The following is an 18,589-nucleotide window of genomic DNA, read 5'->3' as shown; positions in this document are numbered from 1 at the left end:
TTTCTGATGGTGAGATGTAAGATTGTTTTCAACCCTCTCTCCCAACCCCCAATCTCACGTGAGATTTTACAAAATATATAATCTGGTTAAAATGGACCAAAATTGTATATTTTATTTGGTTTGAATCAGAAAAAAAATATGCGTGATATTTGCCGCGACCCCCCCCCCCCTTGCTCCAACGTAAGATTAGATGAGATTTGACTCGACCCCCTCCCCCCCTTAAACACCTTACGTAATTTATGGACTCCCCCTAAGTAATAAAAATAACAAAGTAATAAATAAATTGTACATAAAATACATAATTCCATAGCATTTAAACAATAAACATGATTTCAATTCTCAAATTGAGCAACTCCGTAATATTGAAGCATATGCCTCTTTCGCATACATTTAAAATTATCATTTACATATTTTATAACATAGTACGCTACACTTAGAAATAAATTGACCCTTTGTAATCCTAGCAACTTATGAATACTTAAAATTGCATTACAAAAATCAACAATTAAATACATGAATGAAAATCTATGAAAACAGGAATAAATAAAGATATTTTAACATCTATAACTTCGAATTTCGTCCAAAAATGTGTAATGAATACATAAACTCAAAATCTTTACAATCTAGAGCAAGTTCAGGGAAAGATCGAAGTCATAGTGTACCAATCTGAATATTATAAACTTCAAATTACCTAATTTACATTAATATCTATAAAAAAAAATCTTTGACATTAGTCTTTTGTAAAAAGAGAGCAAAACCAGGTACAAATATTACTTAAACACTACCACAGATAAAAAACTTTTTAACCGTCACCTTAAATGTCTTTATACCCAAGGAATAAGTATAAATGTCATCTAAATAATGGCAAGCAAATTAATATTGCCAGCACAAACAGCCAGCGTTATTTACTGTAGCCGCCATTTTGTTCCGCCATCTTGTTATTTATAACGTTATCGCAGACATTTTGCGTTTTGGTCTCAGTGTACCAACCGCACAATCTTTTCACAGCATCCTCCCAACGAGAGAATGTGTATTCGTAACTTTTTTTCACATGAGCCCTTGGTATGAAAACTTTACCGATTTTCCGTAACGATATAATCTCGTCCTTTGATTTGAATATACCTATAATTGAAAAAAATAAAAAATAAAAATGGACAATCCATTTGCAAGTATTTAATAAGTTTTCTGTCTACATGTCTGTCTGTGAAAACTGTGCGATATGTGATTTTTACAAGATAGCTAACGTAATTTACCTATTAAAGAAAAAAGGTGGTATACTGAAAATATTTTGGAATCAACATGTTAAGAAAATATGCAGGTTGTATGGTAGAAAATAATTCTGCGTGCTAGAGGCCTAGTCCCCTTTGTCTTTCCATCCTTTAGGTACAAGTAAAGGAAAAGTGGAAGTCGATTTAGCCGAGAATGAATCCTCTTTTTGTGCGTCCCCTCTCCTAGTAAAGGTGTACGTATATACGACATCGGTCGTGTTAATTTATAAAGTTTTAATACATTACATGGATGTAAAATGTAGAAAAAGTAACTGACGCTTCCAAAAAATGTATGTCTAAAAGAAACTGGAGAATATTAAAGACAATTAAAACCTTAAAAAAAATCTTTCAATGGTTACAAGAGGTCGCTTCCTTACTTATTTTTGTGAAATCTAGTAACTTATTCCTTAATCCTTACACATCTTACTAATATTATCTTACTTCATACTAATATTATAAATGCGAAAGTTTAGATGGATGGATGTTAGCGTATGTAGACTAAACGGCTAAACGGATCTCAATTCAATTTGGCATTAGTAGAGGATATTCTGGAAGAACACAGCCTATTACCTTTGTATTTGTTAATTCCACGCGGACGGAGTCGCGGGCGAAAGCTAGTAATAGAAATAAAATCGTGTACAGTGTTGTAGTTATAAAGTTTTATACCTAAATGCAGTCCGACGATGTGCGCACAGCCCAGCGAGGACATCTCGACGTGCGCGGCGCGCTCCACGCGCAGCCCCGTCAGGTCCGACACCAGCTGCGCCACAAACTCGTTGTTGGCAACGCCACCGTCCACTCTGATAAACAACGCTTACATGTACCATGCCACTACTGGACGTGTATAAATATGTATTATTTCATTAAAATTGCATAAAAGAGTGTTAAACAAAGAAAATGTCGATATATATCCATGATTATAAGTATAATTTGTGCTGCATTGATTTTTAAATTAGCGAGTATGAACTTATGCAGAGATGATATGACCAAGAAAGTAAAGATTACATGTTGGCAACAAAGAGTAGAGGTAGAAGCAAGTATAGATAGATTATGTTGAAGAGAAGATGCTTAAAAAAATTGAATGACAGCTGATAGATGTATCGAAGAGGAAGCAACAAGGAGATAATGACAATTTTGTCAAGTAATTTTTATGAACCTGACTAACACAGAAAACGTTGAGATAGTGTATTATAAGAAAATTAATGTTAAATGAAGAATTTAAACATGTATTTGATATTGTTTTGTGTCAGTATTACCGTATAGTATGTAGGCTGTAGGCGGTCTCGGAGCGCACGCAGTTGACGAGCTGCAGCGTGCGGAAGGCGAGCGCCTCCAGCACCGCGCGCACGAGATGCGCCTTGCTGGTGGACGGCTTGATGCCTACGAACCCCGTGCCCGCCGTGCAGTCGTTATACGGCGGCTATATACCGTGGAAACTTATACATTCACTCAAAAAAACAAATAACTGGACGGAAGAACCCTGACGCCTACAATACGAACCTAAAGCTTAGTGTAGGATAAAGACCACTTCTTATATTACAATTTTGTAACGAACTATAAACTATAATAAATAAATCTTTAAAATAATATTTTTGTTTCCCAATTAGAATATAATATACCAAACTGTTAAGAAAAATGCTATAATTAATCGGCTCCTTCGTAAAATGTTTAAAACGCAAACTTTACAAGTAAAAGCTTGAAACGCATCGAAAAATTAACATCATCGACAAAAAAATTACATATTTTCTTTAAAATCTCTCTTTATCACAAAAAATAGGCTGCATAAAATGAAAATCGCATTATTGTGGCTAATTATAATCTACTTAGGACCAACTAAATTTTAAAATGTCTTATGGATCTAAAATCTATTTTAATTAAAAACTCACCCCCAACCCGCTGAAAGCCGGTACAAAGTAAACGCCGTCTGTGTCCGAAACTGACATCGCTATGTCCGCTGTATCTGCAGGGTTATCGAACAGATCTGAAATAAAAAACATTGGAAAAATATATTAACCATAGACTATCAAGCTTTATTAGTAAGTTAAGCCAGCCGCGTTTTAGTCGCACGAAAATTGTGATTTTATTTTTTTAGCTCAATTATTGTTTTTTTTTCTATTTAATTTTTTCTCTTATAAGTAGAAAAAAAGAAAAGAACGTGTGTATTCCTTATTACAAACAAACATACCTATACTCTGTGCCCACTTGATAAGGGTGGCGGTGTCGTTGTTGGCGCCCTCCACCGCGTACACCAGCTCGGGGCCCAGCCGCCAGCCGAGCACGGGGTAGAGGCCCGCCAGCGCGGCGTGCGGCGCGCGCCCCGTGTTCACGTTGCAGAACGTGCCCGTGCCCAGCGTCAGCTTCGCCGCGCCCGCCTCGAAGCAGCACGAGCCCCACATTGACGCTGTTTGGTCCGCTATCTGCAGTACAATGTTGTATTGACAGTGGTAGAGCCCGCTTTAACGACTTCGCACTGCGGGGTCGGCTCGCCCGGTAATACCACGAGAAGTGGGAGCAATCCCGCGATTCGTCTGATAAGTATATCCCTTTTCTTTCCCGTCCTTTTTCTTTTAAGAAACAGATGGGAAGGGAACGTGGACTTGACTCTGGAGGAGCCGCATAGGAAGGGGAAATATCCTCTTTAGGTGCGTTTCCTCCAACGTCGATTAAGGGTAGGCAATGCATCCGCTATTGCGAGAGTCTATGGGCAGCGGTCACTTCGTCAATTTTGGCGGATTCAGGTGGCCGCTTGCTCGTTTGCCTCTTTATGATATTAGTACAAATATAATAACTATATCCACCAGTATAAATTGAATCAAATGAAATTCACCAACATTTTACAATAGCTATTTCTGTTTTTATAAACCTAGGGGAGGGGTATGTGTATGGAGAAAGTAAATAAGTTATATAAAATTATACCAAGAAAACTAGAGATTAAATCATATTGAAACATAAAACTCCTAGCATAAATACTAACACAACATCTAATAGGTATTGCACATCCAAAGATATCCGGTTCAGTACTTGTGAAGTGGTCTCCCGCGGTATCAACGACTTCTGGGAGCGCTGACATCGGAATACCGAATATGGACATGGCCCAGCTGGCCCACTGCATTGTGAAGGGGTCGAAGAAACCCGTCGCAGATGCGGACGACACGTCAGTCATATGCAACTTGTTACCTGGTAATAAAAACCTTGTGCCAATCCAAAAACCAAAATAGTTACATTACACAAACAGAATGTTTTATGCTAAAATGCATTTCTAAATATTTAGAACTAGCTGTTGCTCTCGACTTCGTCGTCTAGTCATGTTGCTTCTTAATAATGAAATTTTTTTCTAAATCAGTCCAGCAGTTTTTGAATTATTTGAATACATACAAAAATACAAATCTTTTCTCCTTATAATATTAGTATAGATAGATAAAACTCCTACATAAACTTTAGTGTATTAAAGCCATCATAAGCGGCAGTCTATGATCTAAGCTAGGTCTACTGAGGGACATTCCTCCCCCCCCCCCTAATATTTTATTTTGATAAAAGAATATCAAAATATTTCACACAGGTCAAGGCATATGAAATATAATCTGCTATTGCGTGACACGTTTAGAATTATTCAAATGTATTCATGATTTGAAATTGCCTATTTGAATATTTAACTTCCAAGACTTATGAATAATAATTATTCTACATAATATGTACTGTATTTTATCGTCATTATATTTTATTAGCAATAAGACTACATAATTATATCTTTAATGATAATAAATGTAAATTTAGAAAAAATATTTTTAAAGTAATATATTAAATGGATAGATATATCTTGTTTAGAGTTTGTACCCTAAACTGCTGAAGCGATGTCAGTGAAATTTGGCATAAACGTAGAGTATAGTCCGGAAGAACACATACTTACTTTGTTTTTTAATTCCGCCCTACGGAGTTGCATGAAAGCTAGTACACTATAAATCTTGAGCCAAAAGTTACCTGTTAACTTGTACAATAGCCAGGTATCCAATGTACCGAACATCGCATCGCCGCTCTCCACCGCAGTCTTCAATGATTGGACGTTATTTAACGCCCAGAACAATCTTAATGTGGTCTGAAATGAAACATTCCAAAAGTTAAGCAAAGAAATTGCTGCTACCACAGTATACGCGCGACTTGATGTGGTACCCATGTACCGTCAGAGAATTTTTATAGAAAAACTTTCGCTTCCCATTTAGACTTATGACCTTTGACTAAAATATCGCACAACTATTTAGTCTCGCATTGATTCCTATGTGTTTATGAGGTGCGCTACTCGATTTTTAGCTGTGGAACTAAACAGTTGAATTGGCTGCGATTAATCGACAATCGAACAACAGTTGTGTTTTACTAGCTTAAACCAAAGACAATACAGGTATAAACTTATCTTACTAAAATTATGAATGCGAAAGTTAAAATGGATGGATGGATATTGGTTTAGAGTTTGTAGCCCAAACAGCAGATCTCGATGAAATTTGGCATAGATATAGAGATGGAAGGTCACATAGGCTAATCATTTTTTTTTAATTCCGCACCGACAGAGTCGCGAGCGAAAGCCAGTATTAGTATAAAAATTAGACGCGTAAACGCCATTAGAATATAGCATTACGATATAAAAACTGAACAAGGAACAATGACCAAACAAGGTCGCCTTTTGTTTTTAATTACATTTTATCAGACCATTGTTTTTAGGTCAACACGATAATGTAATAATCTCCATACCTACGGCTTATAGAATTTTTAATATAATACTTAATCAAATATTAAGCCGTTTGTGAAGTAATATGTTGACCTTCAGAGTTTAACCTTCGACAAAACATATTATTTATTTCTACTTCTTATTTTGATGTTTGTTTTGGAGTTTTAATTTATGATAGGTGTTGTGTCCGCATTAATAAAAATTAGGGCTAGTAAATAATGTGGACCCAAAAATAACGGCAAAAGAAAAACCGGCCAGGGTTCTCTCATCCATAACTCCTTGGTAGACTAAACTACGTAAAACCCGAAGTTAAAATCAAACTAGAAGGTGACAGCCCTAGATAGGGCTCAATTACTACGAACAAAGATATGCAAGTTTTTCCTTTGCATGTACCTTTTATGTAAAACGATAGTTTTTTTTCATAGTAAGGTGACATGAAGTAAGCCACCATACGAATTCGCCAAAATAGCGAAAAGACCATTGCCCATAGACATGCGCATTTACAGATGCGTTGTCTACCTTTAAGAAACAGAGGTAGGGGCGGACTGAAAGTTGATATTTGCATTTATGCCTATTCCCTGCCAATTACTATCCAATTTTTGTTACGATATTCACTAATTTACTTCCCAATAGTTTATTTTTGAGCCATTTTTTCTCTTTAAACTTTAATTAAACGGTATGTTTCCATTAACCGACCTTCAACGCGAAATTATTACGCAGAGGCATTTAAAATGCGTTTTTAGACGGCGTTTAAAAGAGACGTAAAACTGTTAACTACAATAATATGAATGCTAGAGTCGTATGTCAAGGACTGGCTTTTATTCAAATGTAATGTTTTGAACACGTCGAAAAATTGTTTTTCAACGCATTTTTAATTGCGATTTAAATTTTCCTTTCTGTCTTATTTTTTACATTAAGTTGATAAAAAATATAATAAAATCATGGAATAACAATAATGAAAAGTTAAACGTATTTTGCCCTGTATAAAACTAAATTGTAAGTGCCTGTCCCACCAAATTGTAAAATGTTTGATAACGTTCCGAGATGGAAATATCGGATTTTGTCCCCTTATCTAACAGTGACATCATTAAGCTATCTGAGCCTCTATCAGCCAGTGGTGGGACAGGCTCTAATACTTTAAAAATTAACATGTTAACAGAATCAAATATGGTGATTTTAAAACAAAACATAGTTACCTAATGAGTTAGTGTAATTAGAAAATAATCCCATACAATGTACATGCTATATACTTTGTACATACAATAATTATTATTACTCAAACAAGCTCTGATTGACTCATTTACAATAACATCCATTGTCTATGAATAAAAACATTTGTAAAAAATGTCTATTTTATAAGTTACACTAGCTTCTGCCCGCGACACCGTCCGAGTGGTATTAATAAAAACAAAAGAAAGTAGTCTAAGTGTTCTTCCAGACTATCCTCTACATTTATGCCAAATTTCATCCAGATCCATTCAGCCTTTTAGGATACAAACTAACAAACATCCATCCATCCATTCATCCACCCTTTCACATTTATAATATTAGTAAGATTGGTAAGAAGTAAGATTAAAGAATTACCTGATTGTTTGAGAATTTAAAAACACTTCCTGCTTTAAACCGCTTACTTCTTGATACCATATGCAATATGTAAGCTCCTACTTTGATAAACTAAAAAGAAAAAACAAAATTTAAAAAAAAATTACCATACAAAAACAGTTTTTAGCATTTAAGAGACAAACCTTCCATGTATACGAATTATTCCATTCCTTGACTAGTTTGTCAGCCCGTAAATCCTTCCATGTACAGAATCTGTGAAAGGGTTGACCATTCTTGCGGGACCATGTGATAAACGTGCTACGCTGGGTCGAAATGCCCATTGCTGTTATTTGACCCGCGGAGAGACTGGCATCTAGTATAAAACAGTCATAGACATAATGATGTAAACAAAAAAGTATTAAAATTGCTACAAAGGTAGAGGAAGACGAAAGAATGAATGGTGTGAGGATATGCTTAAGGGAGTAAATGCAGACTTGACAGCTAATAAAGATGTATGAAAGAGTAAATATTATATAGTAATACATATTTTGCCAGATCTCTATAGGTACAAGAAAAGGTTGATGTAGACAAAATAATATTGAAATAAACCCATCAATTTACATCCTACTGTCTTGCTTAACCTTTTTGTAGTTAAAGAATTTAATTAGTAGCCCTATTTAGATAAACATCAAACAATTATAGCTATTTTTTTGTTGTATAAGTTGCTACATAATTTTGATTTCCTTTGTGTTTGCATCAACATTTTCATGGAATGAATAAAAAGGTTTTTATAATTTAGATATGTGAAAAATGTAGCCATGTATTTATTATTGCAATAACTATTTTTATGTTTTTTATTAATAATGTGCTCAAGGGTCATTTTTTATACAAACATCTAATTCTACACATAAGGAAAAAACAATCAATTAAAATGCAAAATACAACTGCAACCAATTATTGCATTTGCCCATAAGAGTAATAAAAAACCAGTTCTTGTATTTTTATATTCTTAGCTCATTTATAGGTCTCAATTTTAAAAAAAATGGATGCCGGTTCTAATTAGTATGATAAAGGTTTTCAAAGTCGTTGAAGGTAACCTTCCTTATCTTACTATCTTTGTGGCAATTTATGTGAAGAGTCTACAAGATGCTAAACACCACATTTTTGCAACCAACACATATTATAGACTTATTGTTCCTTGTGAAAATATTAGTTATTTAAACTATAGCCTATTCTATTCTACAAAGTAGAATCCTATTCATTCAATTTATACTGACATATATGCTCTGAATTGGCAGTAAAATCTTGGTAACATTTTTGTGGCCACATAAAGATCATTTTTTAATTATTTGAAAAATATACTAACTTTCGCCCGCTACCCTGTGTGTGGGATATGAAAAAAAAAACAAAAGTGAGTAACCTATATATTCTTCCAGAATATCCTTTACATCTATACTAAATTTCATCGAAATCCATTCAGCTGTTTAGGCTACACTCTAACAAACATCCATTCTTCCATCTAAACTTTCGCATTTATAATATAAGGTATGAAGTATGAAGTTTGATAGTAATATTTAATCAAATTTACCTTGTAAAGATTTCTTTACTGCATCTGTAATAGATACCCATAGTTCTTCTGGATCAATTTCTACATACCCAGGTTCCGGGTAATGCAAAACTACCTGAAAATAAAATAATTGGAATTAAATCTTAAAATTAATTATAATATCACAGACTTTTAAAAAAAATCGCAGAATACGGAGGATTATTAAAGAAAGATGACATTTAGGAAAATGAAAATAATGAAGGCACAGAATATATTGCTAAAATAAATTTTATTTTAACAACACGTAAATGAGTACCTGATTGAAGGCATTGCCCACAATTTCAGTTCTAGCGTTATAAATCACAGATCTAATAGTACTTGTTCCAATGTCTAATGATAAAATATATACTTCCTCCATTACGCCAACTCAAGTAATTTGAACGTAAGCGCTCATAAATAACTGAAAATAATTATTCCAATATCTGGTACTCAGAGACTTTCAAATTCCTGTTATGACTTGTGTGACACTGACATATGACACTGACAATATTTTTGTGACAACGAACAACTGATAGCTGACAGTAACGGTGGTCCGCTCTCTTTTAAGAATCATTAATAAATCAATATTTTGTTGAGCAGGTTTATGGAATGATTAAATCTATTTAACACGTATGGTTTAATGTATGATTTGTAATTTTCTCTTTTAGTTTAACATAAATTGTTTTCAGCAATCGTTTATCACAATATTCATAAGGTATTTTTAATCGATTGGGTACCTAAGTTGTGAAAAATCTCTACTTCTAATATCCTAGAGTTTTTATGTTGCCTATCTAAAGAATCTTAAAATTCAACTTGTGCGAATGATCATCCTGAAATTCGAACTACTTAGCAATATTTAGCCTGTACTAAGGGGAAACTTCATTATTTTTCTCAATGGCAATCATTAGCTTGCTATCTGACAGACAAGCGCGTTTTGTATTACGATAAAAGAAAATTGTGATGTAAAATAGAGAATAATAAATGTTTGTTGATCATAATGGCGAATCCTCGAAAATTTAGTGAAAAAATTGCTCTCCATAATCAAAAGCAGGCAGAAGAAACAGCCGCTTTTGAAAAAATTATGCGTGAAGTTTCCGATGCAACCAATAAGGTATGTCGCCTATTTACTCAGGCAAATACTTCCTGGCCGTCAAATGTGCGAGCCGACGTAAACAATAATCATTACAATATGACTATTGCGACTTAATTATAAATTAATGTTTAATTCTAACTAAATATAAACGGTACACAATGACTGATTATCTTCAGTTGTCCATAGTTTATATTATAACTTATTAGCTATTGTTATTTTTAAGAAGCTTATTTTTATTAAACAATTCGCAAATTCACTTCTCGGTGAAGGTTACAAACTTAAAGTTTACCATGTTAATGAAAACATAACTATATTTATATCTTACAACTAAATTTAGGTATGCTTTAAACCTTTTATCCTATACCTTCATGCTTTATTTTTGTTTAAATCAAATTTGATAGAGTTGTGCTCTGTTGTTTCGATAAATTTGGCAAAATAACAAGGAACCTTTATAGATAATTTTGCAATTTAACATTAAATATATTTATTAACATAAGGATAAAGAAATAATAGCAACAAATGTGAAGATATGAAAGAAATGTTACATGTTAAAGTCAGACAGGGATGTTGAAGCAACATGGTTGCAGGTAAATTCAAGTAGCCGTCGAGCAAGAGTTGTACCACCACCCGAACCTGTAGAGAATGTTGACACAACACTAAGGCCTACACAACAGACTATTGGCACATATAGAAGTGGATCTCTCCCTAATGTTGCTGCACCTCAGCCAACAACCACTGAACCAGAAACCAAAAAGGTTTCACACTTTGGAAACTTGTTACAATACCCTGTATTTGTTGTAGTTGTCTTATTTTTGTAGAGATGTGTGCAGACAGTGCTAGAAAATTTACTTTGGTAAATGTGTTTTTTTCTTGCACTTATTAGAATTTGTATCATCTTTATATGTTATCCTTGAGAATTATTAGAACAGAAAGCTAAGATGTATTTGTATTTACTTTATAACATGTGCGCTACAATTTTTTTTACTGTACTGGCTAGCATACTCATGTGTTCCTTCTGTAAACAAAATAATGTTATTCTTTACTATATCTTACAAATCATTTAGTAGTCTTTATTGTGTTAGTTATAAAAACTATTATTAATTGTTTATAGTGTTATTTTACTTAGCACTTTGTTGTTATTACTTTTAAATTAGCATGATTTTTTTTTTGATAGTTGCTGTTTTGAAGGAAATGCAAAATATTTTGTGTTAGTAATTATTATGTTAATTTTGTTAAATTATTCAGAGCATGATCATTTCAATCTTTGAAATATAAAATGAAATAATTAAGATAATGCCTTTTTCGAAAATTCGAAATAGTATTATGTGCATTACACTTGAAGAAAATAATGTTAACAAAATAACTTTATTATATACTTAAAAAATGTAATTCCCAACTGGACCGTAACTTAATTCTATTTGGTAAAATCTTAAAATAACAATTTTTTTATATATGGGATATTACTTTTTTTGTCCATCAAATATTATCTGTATTTAATAATAATTTTGCTTTTTGTTTCCAATTGGAAAAAACAAAGGAATGTGATTGGAGATTCCCATATGTGATTATGTTATTAGGGTTAAAGTAAATTTTAAATAATCCATTTGGCTAATAACATGTGTTGTGTTTTCTTGTTTTTACATAGATTATTTAATTTTTTTGCAGCCTGAGGAAACTCCAATACCAGCACAATATGGGATGAGCAGTGGCCGAAGTGGTGGAACATCCCCATCACGGACACCAATACAAAGAGGCAGGGCATCATCTTCTGTTGGTCCTATGAGACGACCTGCGGATCGAAAACACGACACTAGCCCTTATGGAAGCAACGTCTATTTGAGGTAAGTGACACATCAATTTAGTTAAGGCAACATTGTTGATTCATTCTAGGAAATCTCATTCATAATTTATTAATTTATTGTTTGTGCATCATGACTATATGAACAGGAAATATTTTGCATTACCTTTGGGTCGGCTTTTGTCACTACTATGATGTTAAGTAAAGGTTCATTTGTTTTCATAAGTTGTGATATACTGAATATTTTTTATATTTATCAAATACTACTTTTTTCCAACATATCTGAGCGAAATAAATGATAACTTGGAAAGTAGCATATGTGTTCTTTAAGATATTTTCTACAATTGTGCTAAATTTAATCAAAATCATTTGTGAATTTTAGGCATACCATCTAACAAACATTTATTCATCCAAACTTTCACATTTATAATATTAGGAAGATGTTAAGTAAGAAACATTTTAATAAATATCTAAATATTCAAGGATATTTATTTTATTCCTATCTCTATAAACGTCATTGTATCAACAAAATATGCTACTTATAGCTTGTATAGCGATACATGCATGATATTTGGTCGTAAGTGGGATGCGAATTTAATTCCTTGATTGTATTTCCATTGCAGTCCACCACCGGACAGCAGTTGGAGGCGTACTAATTCAGACTCCGCGCTGCACCAATCGTGCGGCGAGGTGCAGCAGGCCGCGCCACCGCTCTCCCCGCACCACCCGCTGCACTCGCACGCGCACCCGCATCTACATCCACACCAGAACCACCGAAGAGGTATGTAGTGTAACGCATTAATAGTAACTAGCGTAATTCGTAACGTACGTAAAATAACAATTTTGAATTAAAATTTCTTTTGATGTTATCAATGTTTAATTTCAGGACCAGATATCCACCTAGATGTGTTGGCAACACTAGGTATGAATCCCACAAATCGTCCCCGCTCGTCTTGTGAAATTCCAAGAATACCAAACAATAACAAGTAAGTGTGATTTATTTGTCCACTGTACTCTTTAGTTTGGCGTTACTACTGGAAACTAATAAATATATTTCCATCTATGTTACTTGACAATATTTGTGTAAATGTATAAAGTACATGCATTTGTCCGCGACTACGTCGTAAAAAAAATAGACTATATGTTCTTTCAGACTGTACTCTGCATCTACACCAAATTGCATCGAGATCGGTTCAACTAAAGGGCTAAAAATTCTAACAAACATCTGAATTTATGACTGAATTGCCACCGTTTGCCTTGAATTCACCCGGCTTGAGGTGGTCGAGCGCAGTTGGCGCTTAGCCTAAACCTCGTTTATGAGTTACTAAGCTTGAGGGCTCCCTTAGGAGTCTGGCACGGGCCGTTACTTCTATACTAATATTATAAAGAGGAAAGATTTGTATTTTTGTATGTATTGATATAACTCAAAAACTACAGGGCCGATTTCAAAAAATCAGTGAGTAACGTAGGCTATATTTTTTATTAATATTTAATTTCTCGCGGGCGAAATCGCGAGCAACAGCTAGTCGTTAATGTAATATTAGTAAGAAGTATGTGGTATAGTGTGTACGAGAGCGGCGGGGACGGCGGGGGCGGCGGTGGCGGCGGCGGGGGCGCGGGCGGGCTGGTGTGCGGCGAGCTGCAGGTGCCGGGCGGCTCGCTGCCCGACCTCACCGCGCTGCACTACCCGCCGCACGCCACACACACCGCGCACTACCTGCCGCACCGGACCTCGCCCGACTACCACCCCAGATATGTAAGTATACCACGAATTATATTACCTACCCCACTAACTTACCATGTTGCCGACTGATGGACCATTCAAATATAGGTTTTGGTTTCATATTGTAACATTGCACCTTATGTAAATGTTACAATATGAAATACAAATGTGACTAAATACCATCATCATTGTCACCAGCTCACTATACATCCCCACTGCGGGGGACTAGGCCTTAGCAAACCATGCTGTCCCACTGTGGGTTTTTTCCAATACTTTTTTATTTGGTTCTCCCGTGTGTTCTTCAAAAAAAAAGGACAACAGTACAAAGTCCAATTATTAGGTTTGTCCGAGAAAAAAATTACCACTGCAAATACATTATTTTAGACATACGGGTAAATTTTCATCCGAAATCATGTTTTTTTGTTTTTTTTTTTACAAAAAATCGGGCAAGATACTTTGCACTTAACGATAGCCATTGAGGTCCTCTACGCGACAAAAACCGTTGATCTGTTCGTTAAGAATCACCCTGTAAATCGTGTTGCAGAGCCCGAGTTCGCCGGGTGCGGTGTCCCCCGGCGGCGGCAGCGTGTCCCCTGCGACGGGCGGGCTGTCCCCCGCCTCGGGCTCGCCGGTGGGCGCCACCGTGCCCACCGCCGCGTCCGCCGCCGCCCCCGCGCCCGCGCCCTCCCTGCGCACGCACGAGCACTACGACGCACAGGTCAGTGCGCACAGAGACTACACGCACTACAGAGACCCCGCGGCTACGGTGAGTAAACATCGATCATAATCGATTTTAATATCGATTTATCGATTCTTCTATTATAATTTACGTTCAGAGATTGAAGAATATATAGACGAGACATGTGAACTTTTCACTGGTACTTTCTCTGTATGGTACTATTTAAATTTGACATGCAAAGACGTTTCTCTGTGTTTTTGGTGAATTACAATTTACATAATTCTAGAACATTTGCAGTATTGTAATAAGATCTCTCTGTATTGAATAGTTTTATTACTTAAGAATAAAAGAGTTCTTGCTCAGTCGGTAGGCAAACTATGTAATAATAATTTATGTGCTTTTAACTATTCAATAAGAGTTATCGCTATGTTATTGACATAAGTAATAGTGATGATTATGTGAAAAATATTTAAAGTAAAGTGCCTGTTATGTCTCCTCTATATATAATTTAATCTCTTTGTTTAAGATTGACGCGTGTATTGTCAGAAATACATACAATAAATTGTTGATTTTCGCTGCTTATAGTGAGTAAGATTGACAGTGATGATATTATTACTGTAGCTTATAGGAAATAAGAACAGGCGTTGTATTTATCTTAAAAAAATATATGTAAATGGAAGCAAATAGTTTGTGCGATGTTTGGCCGCTACATACTGTGTCGTGAGCAGTCCGATAGTCCACATGTTAACTGTTTTTGTTGTTATTTTCCTTTGTGTTTATTTGCTTACAACACGAATCATTTTTATGTTTTGTTTATTTCAGAATCACTTATCTGTACCAAACACAAATAATTACCTTCATCATAATAAGGTTCGTTTTCTTTTATAACCTCCTTTTTAATACATTTCCGAAACCATTCACTTACGCAAGTGGTTCGCTTTAAATGCTATCTCGAACCGTTGAAATTAAAACGGTTACAATCTTGCTAATTAAATAACCAATGCGACAATCCAGCTTTATAAAAAGCTTTTTCTATCATTTTTAATTTATTCCCTAAATCTGCATGTATTTTTTAATATTTCATCCCAATGCTTTGACATTGAAGGATTATGCTTCTAAAAACCTCAAACTAAGGCTTATTTTTATTCTAACCGGTTTCGAATTCATACGCATATATAAAATGCATGTGTTTAAAGATATATGGAGATCGCAGTTTACGTCATTTCCTTCAATAAATGTTAAAAACAATTAAACAAATACTTGACTTTATATAATTTCCTGCAATTATACACTTGAGTATAGTTTTACGATTCAGTTACCTTTATTATACCTTATTCTAGTGAAGTATTTTATTATAAAGAACATTTAAACGTAAATGTTAGACAAATATGATTTTAAAATTCATATTGCTATTTGTATCTAATATTTTGTCTGTTATAGTTTGTTACGTTTTAATATGTCCAGGAAGATTTAATTAATTACTCCTACAGCTTAACAAGGTGAAAAGAACATTTAGACGCATTAATGAATATGTATAAAATAAGCTTTCACCCGCGACTCAAACACGCACACACACACACGCATTCAAAAAACAAAAGTGAGTAGGTTATGTGTTCTTCCAGACTATTCTCTACATCTACAGCAAATTTCATTAAAATCCGTTCAGTCGTGAAGGCTATTAAACACTAGCAAATATCTATCCATTTATCCATCCATCCATCCATCCAAATTTTCGCATTTATAATATTAGTATGACTATGTATTGAATATGGTATTTTGTAAGTGGTTCTTCTATTGTTAATGTATTGGTTGTGGAAAATATATATGTCGCTTGGGAATATGCAGGTAAAATAAAATATTCATCTCAAATCAAACCAGCCTGTGAAAAGAGTCACCTTTCGTATAATATGTCTCGAGATCCCATAAGCGTTGTTACCCTTTTCTAAGGCTGGATCGAAATTATTTCCAATATTTTTAAACATTATTGTATAATAAGGATTATATGTAAAAAGTATTTAAAATATATTAATCTTAGCATGAGCTTTATTTTTCTTTATGCATATATATGTCATTATTTGAACAAATGGTCAAATTCTATGTTTTAACTGCATGTTGCTTGGTCAGATATTATTTTTTGCTTGGAAAATCTAAACACAGATTTGATATTAAATCAAATAAATTACTGATAATTTATTTAAAATTTCTCTCACATAAACAACCTTTCTAACGATTTTAAGTTATTTCAATATATACAAAAATACAAATCTTTCCTTTTTATAATATTTGTATAGATTATCCAAACGAAACTTAAATTCCAACAAGAAATATACTTGGAAAGCAAAGCTTGTCTATATTTTATTTATTTTATACTTTATGGTTATTAATTTAAGGTTGATTTTTCTTTGCAGTGAATGGTTTTATCTCTTTTCAGAACATGTCCCCGCTGGACCACACGTGGATGACGTCAGGCTACCAGTCGCACTGCAGTCCGCCCTCGCAATACTCCTCAACCTCCAATATAAACATACCATCTCCTACTGTAAGTAATATATGAAGGGTTTCATTGCTTAAAAAAAAAACATATTTAAGTATCCACAAATTGTTGAAATTTAGTGTTTATGAGAGTAATATTCTATTATAATAAAGCGACACACACACTACTTCGTGGCGTAGGATATCAACAATCATACCATATTTTTGAACAATTCTTTCTTTAATAAAAAGCCCTACACTTACTACACGCTTTAGAACATATATTTTCACGCTATTAAACTTAGGGGGTAAATTAATTTAAAAAACTTTCATGTGAGGAAACAGACCATAAACTGCAAACTGTCAACATTAAGGAACCAAGGTTTTTATGGCGACGGTAATTTTGACATTTGAAATTGGGAATTTGACAAACGTAACAATAAAATAAAGATTTTTATAATTTCACGCTGATGAAGCCGCACGGAAACAGCTAGTGTATTATAATTTTGAGGTGGTTCTAACATTTAAAGACGCCAAAGGTCATATTTTAAATTATAAATATAACAGCTTGATACATAGGCGTCGCCAGCTGATAATCTGGCCTGTAATGTTGAGGGAGTTACCATTTTTATGGTCTTATACTGGTAGTTGTATATATTTTACATTTTTCGAGTTTTAGAAAGCCTTCTGTCCCTAGGAAAAGGGCAGTTGCCCCCTTTTCTTCCTAGGGACTGAAGGCTTGACTCCAAGATATCCCGGGATATGACGTAGTCCTTATTCGTCTTTAATTTAATACTTTTTTAACCTATCTTTTACCTACTAAGCTACATCTATGCTAATATTATAAAAAGGACAGATTTGTATTTTTGGATTTTTGTATGGCATAACTCAAAAACTACTGGGCTGATTTCAAAAATCCTTTACCTTTGTTCGTTTCTTACGATTCTTTTACTATTTCTTAATTTCACGTGAACGAAGTTTCGAATAACAGCTAGTCTGTAATATGTTCGAAGTATTGGTTGTTAAAAATTATCTTGTTATTACCAGATGCACAGTCCGGGCAGTCCGGTGGAGTCTCCGCAGACAGACTACAATAACCTGCACCAAGCGCTCTTACAGCCTTTCGAACAAATCACTATGGTAAGTTATTGTAGAAAATAACCATTTCACTCAGAAAAAATATATTTGTTGATTTATTAATTAAAACACGATTCATACGACGAAAAGTGTTACATCTACAAAATTGCAGAAGGTCATTTTATGAATTTAATTTAAAAAATGTATTAAAGTATATTGATTACATTAATTATCTATACTTAACATATAACTTTTTTCGTCGCAATGATCGTAATTATTAAAAGTTTATTAATAAAATTTCTGTTGTCTTTAATTCTTTAAATAATGTCTTTGTATGTACAGTAGAACCTGGATAACTCAAACCTCAATAACATAAAAACCTCTATAACTTCAAAAAATAATATGTTCCCGTTCCCGTCAGAGCCCAAAACCTCTATAACATAGACCCTTGATAAGTTAAAACCTCTATAACTTAAAATATTTTGTGTTTCCCTTAGACTTTAACTTATCGAGGTTCTACTGTATTTAAATTCAATAGGCATTGATAATTGTTATATAAAACGCAGATTTTAACATTTAAAATATTTCTATGCTTCAATGGAATAGCAAGGAGTTGTAAGTAATAAGTATTAATG

At 34.1% G+C, this 18,589-nt stretch overlaps 2 protein-coding genes across 2 annotated transcripts in view; one reads left to right on the top strand and one right to left on the bottom strand.

Moving 5' to 3' along the window:
* Nucleotides 1-194: 194 nt before the first annotated feature.
* Nucleotides 195-9,599, bottom strand: LOC106102542 (putative glycerol kinase 5). Its single transcript, XM_013282055.1, has 11 exons — nt 9,390-9,599; nt 9,116-9,209; nt 7,731-7,900; nt 7,570-7,659; nt 5,247-5,361; nt 4,243-4,445; nt 3,454-3,685; nt 3,155-3,249; nt 2,525-2,688; nt 1,935-2,068; nt 195-1,122 (listed from the first exon to the last, which is right to left on the bottom strand). Exons 1-11 carry the CDS (start codon nt 9,489-9,491, stop codon nt 902-904), a joined length of 1,620 nt encoding a protein of 539 aa, XP_013137509.1. The 5' UTR covers nt 9,492-9,599; the 3' UTR covers nt 195-901.
* Nucleotides 9,600-10,020: 421 nt separating this feature from the next.
* LOC106102107 (CREB-regulated transcription coactivator 1) overlaps nt 10,021-18,589 on the top strand; it is an 11,739-nt gene continuing 3,170 nt past the window's right edge. Inside the window, exons 1-9 of the mRNA XM_013281515.1 lie at nt 10,021-10,223; nt 11,871-12,046; nt 12,627-12,784; nt 12,890-12,989; nt 13,567-13,759; nt 14,271-14,492; nt 15,228-15,275; nt 16,837-16,944; nt 17,925-18,017. Coding sequence (XP_013136969.1) covers nt 10,110-10,223; nt 11,871-12,046; nt 12,627-12,784; nt 12,890-12,989; nt 13,567-13,759; nt 14,271-14,492; nt 15,228-15,275; nt 16,837-16,944; nt 17,925-18,017 — 1,212 coding nt within the window. The 5' untranslated portion in view covers nt 10,021-10,109. The remainder of the gene's footprint in view (nt 10,224-11,870; nt 12,047-12,626; nt 12,785-12,889; nt 12,990-13,566; nt 13,760-14,270; nt 14,493-15,227; nt 15,276-16,836; nt 16,945-17,924; nt 18,018-18,589) is intronic.

The sequence above is a fragment of the Papilio polytes genome, unplaced genomic scaffold (assembly GCF_000836215.1).
Source record: "Papilio polytes unplaced genomic scaffold, Ppol_1.0 DF823923.1, whole genome shotgun sequence".
Classification (NCBI taxonomy): Eukaryota; Metazoa; Arthropoda; class Insecta; order Lepidoptera; family Papilionidae; genus Papilio; species Papilio polytes.
This window is presented reverse-complemented; position numbering and strand designations above follow the sequence as displayed.